Raw genomic sequence first — 12,054 nt, forward strand, 5'->3', positions numbered from 1 at the left:
GGACGGGGATGGGGACGGGCAGACGCCTTCTCCCCAAAGTCAATAAATAAAGCCCTATCGCTACAGCAGCATCTGGAAGGTGGGTGCCCAACGGCTGCCCCCGTTCCGTCCTCCCCCTGCCCAGGGCACCCCGGCCACGCTGGAGCATCCTGCCGCCAGCCGGGGAGGGGGTGCAGAGTGGTGCGGGGCTCGGCAAAGCACCTCTGGGGCTGTGCCGTGGCACCGGGGGGCCGGGTGGGAAGGGGTGCGGGGGCGGGGGGGGGGGGCTGGGGCCAGGCAGGCGGGCTGGTGGCGGGGCGCAGGGCGAGGGCCGGAGCCGGGCAGGCAGAGCGTGAGCAGCGTCGGCCTGAGCAGGCGCAGGAGGTGTGCGTGGCACGTGGGTGCCCCCCTGCAAAAGGAGGGGTGCCGGCCAGCCCCCCGCTCCCAAGTGGCGCTCAGCTGACAGCCCCGGGGAAGGCACCGGCATCGGTCCTGGGGTCGCAAACCCGCTTGCCAGGACCGGGGCTGGGAGGAGCGGAAGGTGGGGGGCTAGTGGCCCCCGCTCCCAGCCGTGAGGACCGGGGCTGTGCTGGCTGGCAGGGGGGGCAGGGGGCTGCGAGCAGGCCCCTCTCTGCAGGAACCACTGGAGCAGCCTCAGTCCTCGGGCGCTGGCGTGCAAACTGGAGGGGGCGCGGGGACCCCCGCGCCGTGGCCGGGGGCAGCTGCAGGCTGCGGCGTAAGGCACACGGCTGACAAGACCCGTGTGGCCAGGGCTGGCTGGCGTGCTGGTGTCTCTCCCTCTCCTGCCTGGGGCTTCCCTTGGCCCCCTGTCCCCATCCCATCCTTCTCCTGACCCTCTGCCACATTCTCGGTTCCTCGCAACAAGGCTTCCTGCCGTCCGCCTGCTGCCAGACCCCACCACCGGGCCGGCTGGGGCAGCACCTCCCCTCTCTATCGGCACCACCAAAATGATGCCAGCCGCCAGCATCCCCGGCGGCGGCGCGTGAGGTCCGTGGGCTCATCCTAGCATGTCCCGGCTCCTCCTCGGCCGCCCCGTCCCGTGGCCCCTGGAATGTTCCTCTGGCTCCTCGGCCTCTTGCGGCCGCAGCTGAGGCACCAGCTACTGCAGCCCCGGCGGCTGGCCGCCCTGGTAGGAGCGGAGTAAGACCTTGTGCTTGGTGACGGCCTCACCACGGCGCCGCTGGTGCTCCACCAGGAACTCCTTGAGGCGGCTGGTGGTGAAGGTCAGGGTCTGGCGGCGCAGCTTCATCAGGTAGGCGTCCTGGAGCCAGGCGTTGGCAAAGCAGTCCTTCACCGTGGGGCGGCTCCTGGGGCAGGGGCGGCACCGTGTCAGGGACCGTGGGGTGCCCGCTGCTGCTGCACCTCCCAAACCTGGCCACCACCCCTCCCCTGCAAGACCCAGGGGGTCCCAGACCTCTCCAAGAACAGGGATGGATCCCAGGGCCCTGAGCTCAGGAGATCCCAGCCCTCTCCAGGAGCAGGGGTGGGCCCTGGGGTCCCACTGATGATGTCTGGAGGGGCCCTGTGGGGCAGGGAGCTGCCTGCCTGGCCGGGTCGCAGGCGCAGGCTGGGGCCACGTGCCCTCCCTGGCTGGGCTGGGCACTCACCAGGGGTGGACGGCGAGGACCTTGCGGATGAAGAGGGCAGCACTCTGCGAGACATTGGGGTACAGCTTGAAGGCATCGAAGCGCCCTGCCAGGATGCGGTTCTCTGTCTCGATGGGGTCCAGTTCGAAGAAGGGCGACCGCCCACTGAGCCTGCAAGGGTGGAGGGGGTGGCACAGGCTGGAGTGCAGCATTGGGAGGGCACCCAGCACACCCTACCCACCCATCCCTGGTTTGGGACAGCCACAGCTGCCAGGGTGTCTCGATCCCTGTGTCCAGCTGGGAAGGGTCTGCAGGGATACAGCATCCCCCAGCCCACCACCAGCCTGGTGTCCCCCATGGCACCGAGCCCTGTGTGGGGCTGACTACACCTCAGGGTGCTCATCCCCCCAGCCCCTTCTCTTACATGATGTAGGTGAGGACGCCAACACCCCAGACATCTGCTGCGGAGCCCACCGGGTCCCCCTTCACCACCTCTGGTGCTGTGGGCAGGGAAGCAGGTCTGTCATACGCTCCGGGGGGGCCCAGCCCCAGCACCCACAGCACTCCCAGCACCTCCAGAACCCACAGTATCCCCAGCACCCACAGCTTCCCCAGCATCCACAGCACCCAGAGCACCCTTACCAGCCACAGAACTGCACCATTGCACCCTCCAGCACCCCTCCCTGACACCCCAATACCCTGACAGAGCACAGCACCTCCAGGGATACCCCAACTGCCCCACAGCACCCAAACTCTCCCACTGAGCCCAGCAACCCTACAGAAACCCTCAGCAGACACCCCCAGCACCCCAAAGACCCCCCCCAGCTTCCCAAAGGACACCTCAAATCCTCCACATTCTCAGCCCCCAACTGCACAGGCACGCATGCGCAGCTCTGGCACAAGTGTGCCCCAGATCTGTCCCTGTCCCCGTCCCCATGCCACCACACCCCCAGTGCCCCACTCACACATGTACTCCAGGGTGCCGACACGCCGCCCCAGCTGCCGCAGCACAAGGGGGTTGTAGGTCTGGGCGCTGCCGAAATCGATGATCTTGAGGGCGTTCACGCCTGAGATGACGATGTTGTCCGGCTTGATGTCGAGGTGCACGATGCGGCGGCTGTGCAGGTACTCGAGGCCCTGCAGGAGCTGCAGCACGTAGCTCACCACGTCGTCCTCCGAGTAGCGAAACCTGGGGGCAAGTGGCATCAGCGGGCGGCCCCGTGCCGGCAGCTGTCTCCGGTGGCCCTGCGCCTGCCCGTACCTGTCCACAATGCTGTAGAGGATCTCTTTGCCGGCGCAGTTTTCGCAGATGAGCACCAAGTAGCGGGGGGTGATGTACGCCTCATGCAGGGCCATGATGCGCTCATGGTGCAGTGCCTTGAGGATCTCGTACTCCTGCAGCACGCTCTGCTTCCGCTCCGCCTCGTAGGGCACGATCTTGGCCATGAAGTGCTTCCCCGTGGCATTCTCCTTGCACAGCCGGATCACCCCAAAACGGCCCCTGTGGCACAGGGTGGCGCTCAGCATCCCCAGCATGGGGTGCTGGGGGACGACGACACCCCTGGCAGAGCATCCCGTCCCACTGCTACTCACCTCGCCTTCTCATCCAGGAAGGTGTATGGCTTCTGGGGGACGCCCTGCCGCAGCGCTGTGCTGTCTTTTGCCCCCGGGACCCCGCTCTCAGCTGGGGGCTCCTTGGAGGATGGGGTGGGGTGGGACGACTCCTGTGCAAGGGGCGATGCGGGGGGCATGGAGACGAAGGACGTGACCATGTAGGGGGGCATCTTCCGCGTGGGTGCGGTGTTGGGGGTGGGAGACGGCGTGGGGGCTGAGCTGGGGGTGGTTGACACTGGGGAAGTGGGGGACAACTTGGAAGGAGACGGAGCCTGGGGTGGGGGGGACGTGTCCGTGGGGGGCGTGGGGGAGACTTGGGTGGGGGTGTCTGTGTGGGGTGAGGTGACAGTCCGAGGCGGGGTAAACATCAGCTCGGGGGGCATGCAGACTGTGATGTCGGGTGGGAGTTCGGGGTCTGGCCGCGGCCCCTCGTCGCACGGTGCAGGGGGCTGGAGGACCCCCGGGGGGACGTCCGCCTGCGCTGCCCCGTCTGCCTTCTGCACCGCTCCGTCTGCTTTCTGCACCACTCCTTTGTGCTTGTGGAGCGGCAGCGTGGGGGGTGTCCCCGTGGCCAGCGGCTCCAGCTGCCCCATGGGTGTCTGGGTTGACCGACTGGAAGCCACCTTCTCGGGGACAGGGACAGCGATGTCCTTGGCTGGGGCTGCTCGGGCATCTGTGGGGAGCCAAGGGAGGTATGAGGCAGGTGGGGGTAAGCCAGGAGTGGGGTGGAAGTGGTGCCCTGTTTCCCAAAGCCCTGGGGGGAAGACCCCTGGGACTCGAGGACCCCCAGAGCATCCCAGAGGCCTCAGCCCCACAGCTGCCCCACGCCCGTGGGACAGGGCTTGCTCACCTGCTGCCTCAAGGTGCACCTTCCCGGAGGGGTTGCTGTAAGGCCCCTGCCCGGCCTTGTTGACACAGGCCACCCGAAACTTGGCGGTGCTCCCGGGGGGCAGCTCCGTCACGTTGAAGTAGCAGTCAGCGATGCCAGTGCTGACGATCTTCCACTCATGCTCCCCTGCCAGCGCGGGAGCAAGGTGAGGCGAGGGTAGACCAGGGGCAGCCCCCTGTCCCCCACCCCTGACCCGGGACCCCACCAAGCCCCAGGGGACAGCAAGGACATTGGGCACTTTTGTCCTGGATTGGTGTCCCCGTGTGAGCCCATCTTTCCGGCTGCAACCCCTGGGGGATGGGAGGCAGCCCCACGTACCCTCCAGCCTGCGCTCCAGTGTGTAGGTGCAGGGGGCTTTGCTCTCCGCGGGCTTCCACAGCACCAGCACTGTGTTCTTGTACTTCTGGGGGATCTCTGGGGTGCCCGGCCGCCCGGGGAGCCCTGCAAGGAAGGGACAGGCAGCGTGGGCTGGGTGACCAGTCAGGGACAGGGCAGAGCTGCTGCGGTGTGAGGGCAGCGCAACATGTGGCCTCAGAAATGCTGGAAGTGCCCATGCAAAACTAGCCTGTCCCCCCTCAAAAGTCCCAGTCTCTTGCAGATGTGGAGAGCGGAGCTCAAGTAACCTGCTCCGACCGGTCCCCAGCCCTGGGTTCTGTGCCTGGCACGTGCTCTCTCCCCGCGGGGCAGCACCTCTGTCCCCCGAGGTCCCCCTCCCGCCTCCTTACGTGCCACAGCCAGTGTGCAGGAGCTGATGGCCGTGCCCAGGGTGTTGGCGGCTGCACATTCATACAGCCCCGCGTCCTTCCTGGAGACCTTGGTGATCGTGAGCATCTGCCGGCCATCCTTGCAGGAGATGACATTCAGTGCGCTGTCTGGCTGCAGGGACCTCTTGTCTGCAGGGGGGAGCAGGGGAGAGGGATGCTACAGCGTTCCCCCGGCACCCACTCACCGAGGCAGCGCAGGCAGCCTCCCACCTTTCATCCAGAGGATCCTGGGGGTCGGGCTGCCAGCAGGCAGGCAGCAGAGGGTCAGCGCCTCGCCCTCCAGCAGCACCTGGTCCTTCAGCTTGATGTGGAAAACAGGGGGGAAATCTGGAAAGCAGAGGTGGGGTCAGGCTGCGGCAGTGATGCACACCCGCCATCCCATCCCGGGGGCTGCACCTACCCGACTCACTGGGTGCATGTGGCCGGCCGGTGGTGGGTCCCTCCTCCCGCAGCAGGCTGGAGGGGATGCTGGGCTGCGAGGCCATCTTCTCCTTCTTGCCCCGCGAGAGCCCCCAGCGCTCCCAGCGGGACCGCTTCTGGCTCTCACCCCCACCTGCGGGCACCCAAGGTGACAGAGCAGGGTCAAGCCGGGATGGCCATGCCTGCCATGCCCAGGGTGTTTGGGCCACGGGGTGCTGGTGGGACCCCCCCTCGTCGCTCACCTTTAGTGGAGGCAGAGGAGCGGGTGCTGCCCTCCGAGCGCAGGGACTCAGAAGAGGGTGCGGGTGCTGGGGGGGGCCCTGGCTGCAGGCTCTCCCCCTCGGAACTGGCACGGCGGAGCTCCCCGGGCCCCTCACCCTCTGGCCGCTCGTCCGACAGGCTGCGCAGCCGCGCGGAGACCCGCTCCACCGTGGCACTGATCTTCCTCCGCACGGCCACCACCGGTGACTCGCTCTCCCCGCCGCCCCCCGGCTCCGACTTGAGGCTCTCCGAGTCCCTCCGCTCCTTGGAGCCACCCAGGGCCAGGCTCCAGGAGAAGCGGCGCCTGCTGGATGGGGTCTCGCTGCCCCCATCCTCCCCCCTGCTCTTCTTCCTCTCGGCAGGCGGGGTCCGCTTGAGAAGCACGGACATCCTCCGGAGGAAGCCCCGGTCCTTCTCCACCTCGTGCAGGTCCTGCACTGACTTGGACTTGGCTGCCAGCCCGGTGGGACGGTCCCTGCGCAGCTCCAGGGGCACACCGGCCGGCGTTGGACGGTAGATGCCTTCATCGGGGGCCGGGAGGCTGGCCAGGTGCCGGTCCTCGGAGCGAGAGCGGGTGAGGAGTTTCAGCCCTCGGCTGAGCGACGACTCCCGGCCCCGCTTGAACTTGGCCTCGAAGACCTCCTCCGAGTCGATGTCCTGGATGAGCAGGGAACTGGAGGAGCCAGTGGGCTTCACCTCCCTCCTCAATGCTGGTGCTGGTGCTGGCGTGCGGGGCTCGGTGGGGGTGGCCGGCAGGGGCCGGGGAGGTTCCTCGGTAGCTGGCTCCCCACCTTGCACAGCTCCCATGGCTTGCATGACCTTAGCATAGGAAGACGTTTTTGAGGCTTGGCCACCGGGGACTGGGGGCTGCGGTGCGGCAGGTGCTCCCGTCCTGGCAGCCCCCTCCCCACTGGCTCCAGTGGCCTTGGTGGGCATCTTCTCCTCCTGCCCCCTGGCCATGGGCTTCTTTCCCATGGTGGTGGTGGCCATGCTGGCCCCAGGCTGGCTGCGCTCCTCAGGGATGCGCCTCCTCCCCAAGGCAACCTTGGCGGTGGGAGCCCGGGGAACGGCGATCTCTACCACGGGGGGTGTTGGCGGGCCAGGGGCGTCCAGTGGCGCCGGGGGCCGGGCATCAGAGAGGGCTGAGAGTGATGGGGACTCTTTGAGTCTCTGGGCCTCCAGGCGAGCCACCGGGATCTCCAGGGGTGCGCCAGAGCGGCGGTGCCGGACGACAGGCTCGGCATCCCCGTGGCTGAAGGAGCTGCTCTTCTGCAGCTGATGCTCAGCAGGGAGGAGGCGCGGCGAGGTGGCCTCGCTGGAGGCTGCCCGCACAAGCCGTGGCACCGCTGGCGGCTCCAACCGGGTTGGCCGCAGGACCTTCTTGTCTGGGCCGACCCCCAGGGTCTCCAGGAGGGGACCCCGCAGACCGCTGACCTTGCCGTCCCCTGAGCTGCCCCGCAGCAGCCGCTGTCGCATCAGCTCCAGGCGCTGGGCATGATCGTCCTCCCCCCAGGTCCCCTTCCGCCGTGGCAGCTCCATGGAGGCTGCCTTGGCCAGGGCCCGGCGGGGGTCCCGTCCCACCTCGGCCCCCTCCTCGGCCCCCTGAGGCTGGTGGAGCAGCAGGGCGCTGTCAGCTGAACCACCCCTCTTCAGCTCTCCCCGCCGGGCGCTTCCCGGGGACTCCAGGCTGGAGCCCTTCCTCATGGCTTTGCGGGGGTATTCCGGCCGCTTCTGGGCTTCGGGGGCTTCTTCGTCGGAGGAGCCGGGTGCCTCCACCTCTGCGCATGGCCGCCGTGGCCCGGCACCCCTTGGCCTCTTCCCCAAAGCCACCCCGGGCTTCCCTGTGCCCTGGCTCTGCCACTCCATGGCGGAGACGTCCCCCGGCGTGACCCCCTCCAGCTGTGGCCCCTCGGATGGCCCCATGGCCTCGTCGTCTGTGGGGATCTCATTGAGTGACATGCGGGAGCCAGAGAACTCCACCTGGTGCGGCATGGGGATGAAGGGCAGCTCGTCCAGGTCATCCGAGTCCGAGGAGGATGACAGCGCCGGTGACTCCTTGAGGTGCCGGGGCACGGCGATGGAGAGGTGGTTGGACGTGTCCTCCAGCAGCTCTGGGATCGGCCGCAGCACCATATTACACTTGTAGCTGATCTGCGAGCGCTGCAGCCGGCGGAGAGGACTGGATCAGGCCCGGGCGGGTGGCATGGCATCATCCTGCCCAGTGCACATCACCCCATCCTGTCCAGTGCACATCACCCCATCCTGCCCAGCACACAGCCCTGCCTGCCCCCCTCCCTCCCCAGCTCCTGCCTTCACCTGCCATTTCCGACGAGAGAGGAAGAGCTTTAGGTGGTCGGTGCTGATGACCTTCCCCTTGGCCAGCGTCTGTGAGGCGAGAGGACAGCGGTGTCCAACAGAGCCTACAGCAGGCTCAGTGGAACCCCGCTGCCGCTGGCACTGGGTCGCTGCTGAGGCTCACCTTGAACCAGGGATGCTCCAGGGTCTGCTCCGCGTTGGGTCTCCTGTGAACCGACACCACCGGGTGAGAACCGCCCGGGCTGGGGGGCTTTGGCCAGCCGGGGGAAAGGCAGGAGGGTCTGGCTGCCCGTGCTGCACCCCAGCAGGGCTGTGCAGCCAGCCTGCCCTCAGGCACCCCGATGCATGGGGGGTCCCCACCCTCCCTTGACCACAAGGCTCACACCAGCGGCACAGGGGCCAGGGACCCCACAGCACTCACAGCCTGTCATTGACCAGCACTTTGATGACAAAGCCCTTGGCCTCCCGGGTGAGCCCCTGGAACATCCTCTCCTCAAAGGCCACGTTGTAGTTGCGGATGTTCATCAGCGTTGTCTTGTCATTCTCGCCCACGAAGGGGGAGATTCCCGTCAGGCTGCCGAGGAAGAGACATTGTCATCGGGCCGTGGGAACATGAGGAACAGCATGGCAAATACAGGGGACCAAGAACAAGACCCTGGACCCCAGCCCCAGTGCCATGGGGAGGGTAGAGGCAAGAGCAGCTGGGGAGGAGGCTGAGTCTGCAAGGAGCAATGTGCATGGCCACAGCCCCAGCACTGCAAGTGGTTAAGGGGGTGGGAAGGGTGTCCCTCCCGTGGGGGCCCACCGGGGCACTTACCAGAGGTAGGCGATGACCCCTACAGGCCTGCGGAGAGGAGACTGTGGTTACTGCACAGCATGAGCCTCCGAGACGTAGCGGGGAGCCCACCATCCACCCTGAGGCCACCCTTACCAGATGTCGGTGACGCTGGAGACGGGGCTCTGGTTGACGATCTCGGGGCCCACGAACTCAGGGGTGCCATACTTGCAGTACTGCGGCTCCTCGGGCGTCAACTCCTGTGCATTGCCGAAGTCGCAGATCCGGACCTGCTCGCTGCTCGAATCTGCCATCAGGAGGTTTTCTGGCTACAAGACAGTGCGGGGCGGAGGGGAGCTTGGCAGGAGGCAGGGGCTCCCCCCAGGGAAGGGATGTCCCCATCAGCAGGACCGAGCCCCCCACAGCACGGCAGGAGGGAGGGGGCCAGAAAGCCCCCCACTCACTTTGATGTCCAGGTGCAGGATGCTGTGCTGGTGCAGGTAGCAGATCCCCTCCAGGACCTGCCGCATGTAGGACCGGACCTGCGAGAGAACAGAGGGAGAGTGGGCACCCTGAGCATGGGTCAGCCCCACGCTGGCCCTGTGCAGAGGAGGGTGTGGGCTGTAGCCCCCTTTTTAGCCTGATACAATGAGTGTTGCACGTCCCTGGGCTGGGACAGACCCCGATGTCCCCAGATTCCCTCCCTCCCCCATCACTTTGCCCCCCCAGGGTTCACCCACCTCAGACTCGCACACCGAGGGCTTCCTCGCCATCCTGTCCAGCAGCTCTTCCTCGGCGCAGCTGGGCCCCAGTCAAGGAGCACAGAAACTCCATGCCCTGATGTGTCCTGCACCTTCCTGGGCACGCAGCTCGTCCGCATGTGCTCTGCCCCCCTACCCCCCCCCAAAAGCCTCCCCTCGCCCCCCGTGCCACGAGCTCGCAGAGCAGCACCCAGAGGATACAGCTCCATGACCATGATGACGGCGTTCTTCTTCTCAAAGGCGTCGTGGAAGAAGACGATGCGCTCGTGGTCCAGCTGCGAGAGGATGTGCAGCTCCCGCCGTGCCGACTGCTTGGCCTTGGTCCTCCCGGGGACGAACTTGGCGGCAAAGTCCAGCCGGCTGCTCTTCTCCGTCACCCTCCGCAGGTAGGAGAAAGCCCCCCTGCAATGCAGCAATGGGGGCGAGGGGGGCTAAGAAGGTGGGGGAGCAGGAGACGTCCCCTTCCCTGAGCAGCTGGGGCAGGCGTCTGCTCTGCAGGGAGCTGCCTGCAGCCCCAGCAGCCTTCCAGGGCCATCCATGGAGAGAGCTCAGGCCTGGCTTTGCGCCGGCTTCCCTCCCTGAGCTGGCACCAGGGCATCCAACGATGGCTGAGAGCAGCCCCAGCACATCAGGATCTGGCGTACCATGGAGCTCAGTCCCGAGGGACAGAGCCCCAGGGTGCAGCCCGGCTCCAGCCCCCCTGTCCCTGTGGCGCCCAGGGTGCCCCGCTGCCCACCGTGCTGGCGGCTCCGTACCTCCCAATCTCCTCGTGCACGTCGTAGTAGTCGGTCAGGCGTCGCGCCTTGTGCAGCGCATCCTCCTCCATGGCGGCATCGGCAGCGGGCTGGGCTGGGGGAAGGAAAGGCGCTGGCGGGGGGCAAGCCAGGCACCCGGGCTCTGTCCCCTAGGGCCGGGGGGCCGGCCAGCCATACCTGCCCGCACCACCAGCTCCGCCTTGCAGGAGACCTCCCCGGCCAGGTTCTTGGCTGTGCAGGTGTAGACGCCGCTGTCGGGCTCGGCGGCGCCCAGCACCACCAGCGAGCACTCGTTGTCCTCATATACGAAGCTCAGATGGCTGCTCTCCTCCAGCAGCTCCCCATCCTGGGGGTGGCAGGGGCGTCAGGGGGGTGCCGTCCCATCCCTGAACAGCTCCCGCCACCCCTTCCCCGTGGATGGGGCATGGGGCGCATCCCGCATCATCGGGGGTGAACACAACTCCAAGGCCCCAACACAGCAACCCAGGTGAGGCTGTGGAGGGGGTGGGTCTGGGGGGGCTGTGGGTCAGGAAGGGGGTGGAGGGTCCCAGCCCACCTTGTACCACATGATGTCTGGCAGCGGTTTCCCCTCCACCACCACGGCGAAGCGTGGCGTCTCCCCTTCCTGGGCATCGATGTCCTCCATGATGGACTCAAAGCGCGGTGCCTCTGCCAAGAGACGGGGCATGGGGCACCATGGGGCGGTGCCACCCCCCTGCCACTGGCATGGGGTGTACGGCTGTGGGGTACTGTGAGGAAGTGCCAGCCCATGGTATAGGGGCATGGAGTGCCATGGGGCAGTGCCACCCCAACGGACACGGGAGCGGGACACTAACGGGGCAGGCCACCAATGGCACGTGCCTGCAGCACCGTGGGGCAGTCACCCGTTGGTGTGGAGCACCATGGGGCAGTGCCACTCATGGCACATGGGCACAGGGCACTGTGGGTTTGCATCTCTCCGTTACATATGCATATGGGGTACTGTAGGGTAGTGCCACCCATGACACCTCTGGGGGGGCATTGTGGAGGTGTGTCCCATGGCTCTTGGCCATAGGGCACTGTGGGGCAGTGCCACCCCATTATACACAGATATGGGACACCCTGCAGCAGTGCCACTCATGGCACATGGCTGAGGGACACCGTGGGGCAGTGCCACTCCATGCACATGGTCATGGGGCACATGGGACACTTTTACCCAAGTCAGATATGGGTATGGGACACCAGGCAGCACTATCAACGCATGGTTCATGGCTTTTCAGCCCCATGGGGCATTGCCACCCTATAGAGCAACATCCCTATGGCATACAAGTATGGAACACTGAGGAGCAGTGTCATGCTATGGGGCAGTGCCCCCATGGCACATGAGCACCATGGAGCAGTGCCACCCTGTGGGGCAATGTCCACAGCCCCCCACCCCCCCATGGCACATGGGCTTGAAGCACTACAGGGCGATGCCACCCCTCGGCAGAGGGGCACGGCCCCCCGGCGCGGGCGCACCTACCTGCAAGGCGGAGGTGGAGGGTGCAGCGGGCAGTGCCATGGCGGTTGCTCACCTCGCAGGTCAGCGGCCCCGCCGCCCCCCGGCCCACACGCAGCAGCCGCAGGCAGTGCTGGTCGTCGTCCGGCATCACCACCTCGCACGTGCCTTCCTGCTCCCCCAGCACCTGCCCGCCCCTGCGGGAACACCAGCTGCCGCATCACGGCCCCACAGGCAGCCCCAGACCCACCACCCCATCGATAGCTCCCACCTCACAGCCCCATGGCCACCTCCTGACCCACAGACAGCCCTGGCCCCGGCTCCCACCCCACAGCCCCCACAAACAGCTCGCACCGCGTTGTTAGCTCTGCCTCCTGACTGGCTCCCAACCCTTAGCACCCCACTGACAGCACCCCCCCCCCCAAAAAAAAGCACC

The 12,054-nt window shown here is 66.9% G+C and overlaps 1 protein-coding gene across 5 annotated transcripts in view; it reads right to left on the reverse strand.

Moving 5' to 3' along the window:
* Positions 1-1,079: 1,079 nt before the first annotated feature.
* SPEG (striated muscle enriched protein kinase) overlaps positions 1,080-12,054 on the reverse strand; it is a 38,536-nt gene continuing 27,561 nt past the window's right edge. For all 5 annotated transcript variants that reach the window (XM_049805846.1, XM_049805866.1, XM_049805839.1 and 2 more), the window contains 24 exons: positions 11,643-11,815; positions 10,698-10,810; positions 10,319-10,487; positions 10,142-10,235; positions 9,588-9,788; positions 9,366-9,426; positions 9,090-9,167; positions 8,782-8,954; positions 8,668-8,694; positions 8,272-8,424; positions 8,014-8,056; positions 7,851-7,919; positions 5,516-7,694; positions 5,254-5,406; positions 5,064-5,180; positions 4,815-4,982; positions 4,408-4,530; positions 4,051-4,215; positions 3,180-3,873; positions 2,848-3,087; positions 2,552-2,775; positions 2,011-2,086; positions 1,608-1,757; positions 1,080-1,307 (listed from right to left, as the gene is read on the reverse strand). In XM_049805846.1, the coding sequence (XP_049661803.1) occupies positions 1,100-1,307; positions 1,608-1,757; positions 2,011-2,086; positions 2,552-2,775; positions 2,848-3,087; positions 3,180-3,873; positions 4,051-4,215; positions 4,408-4,530; positions 4,815-4,982; positions 5,064-5,180; positions 5,254-5,406; positions 5,516-7,694; positions 7,851-7,919; positions 8,014-8,056; positions 8,272-8,424; positions 8,668-8,694; positions 8,782-8,954; positions 9,090-9,167; positions 9,366-9,426; positions 9,588-9,788; positions 10,142-10,235; positions 10,319-10,487; positions 10,698-10,810; positions 11,643-11,815 (5,851 nt within the window). In that variant the 3' untranslated portion in view covers positions 1,080-1,099. The remainder of the gene's footprint in view (positions 1,308-1,607; positions 1,758-2,010; positions 2,087-2,551; positions 2,776-2,847; positions 3,088-3,179; positions 3,874-4,050; positions 4,216-4,407; positions 4,531-4,814; positions 4,983-5,063; positions 5,181-5,253; positions 5,407-5,515; positions 7,695-7,850; positions 7,920-8,013; positions 8,057-8,271; positions 8,425-8,667; positions 8,695-8,781; positions 8,955-9,089; positions 9,168-9,365; positions 9,427-9,587; positions 9,789-10,141; positions 10,236-10,318; positions 10,488-10,697; positions 10,811-11,642; positions 11,816-12,054) is intronic.

The sequence above is a fragment of the Accipiter gentilis genome, chromosome 1 (assembly GCF_929443795.1).
Source record: "Accipiter gentilis chromosome 1, bAccGen1.1, whole genome shotgun sequence".
Classification (NCBI taxonomy): Eukaryota; Metazoa; Chordata; class Aves; order Accipitriformes; family Accipitridae; genus Astur; species Astur gentilis.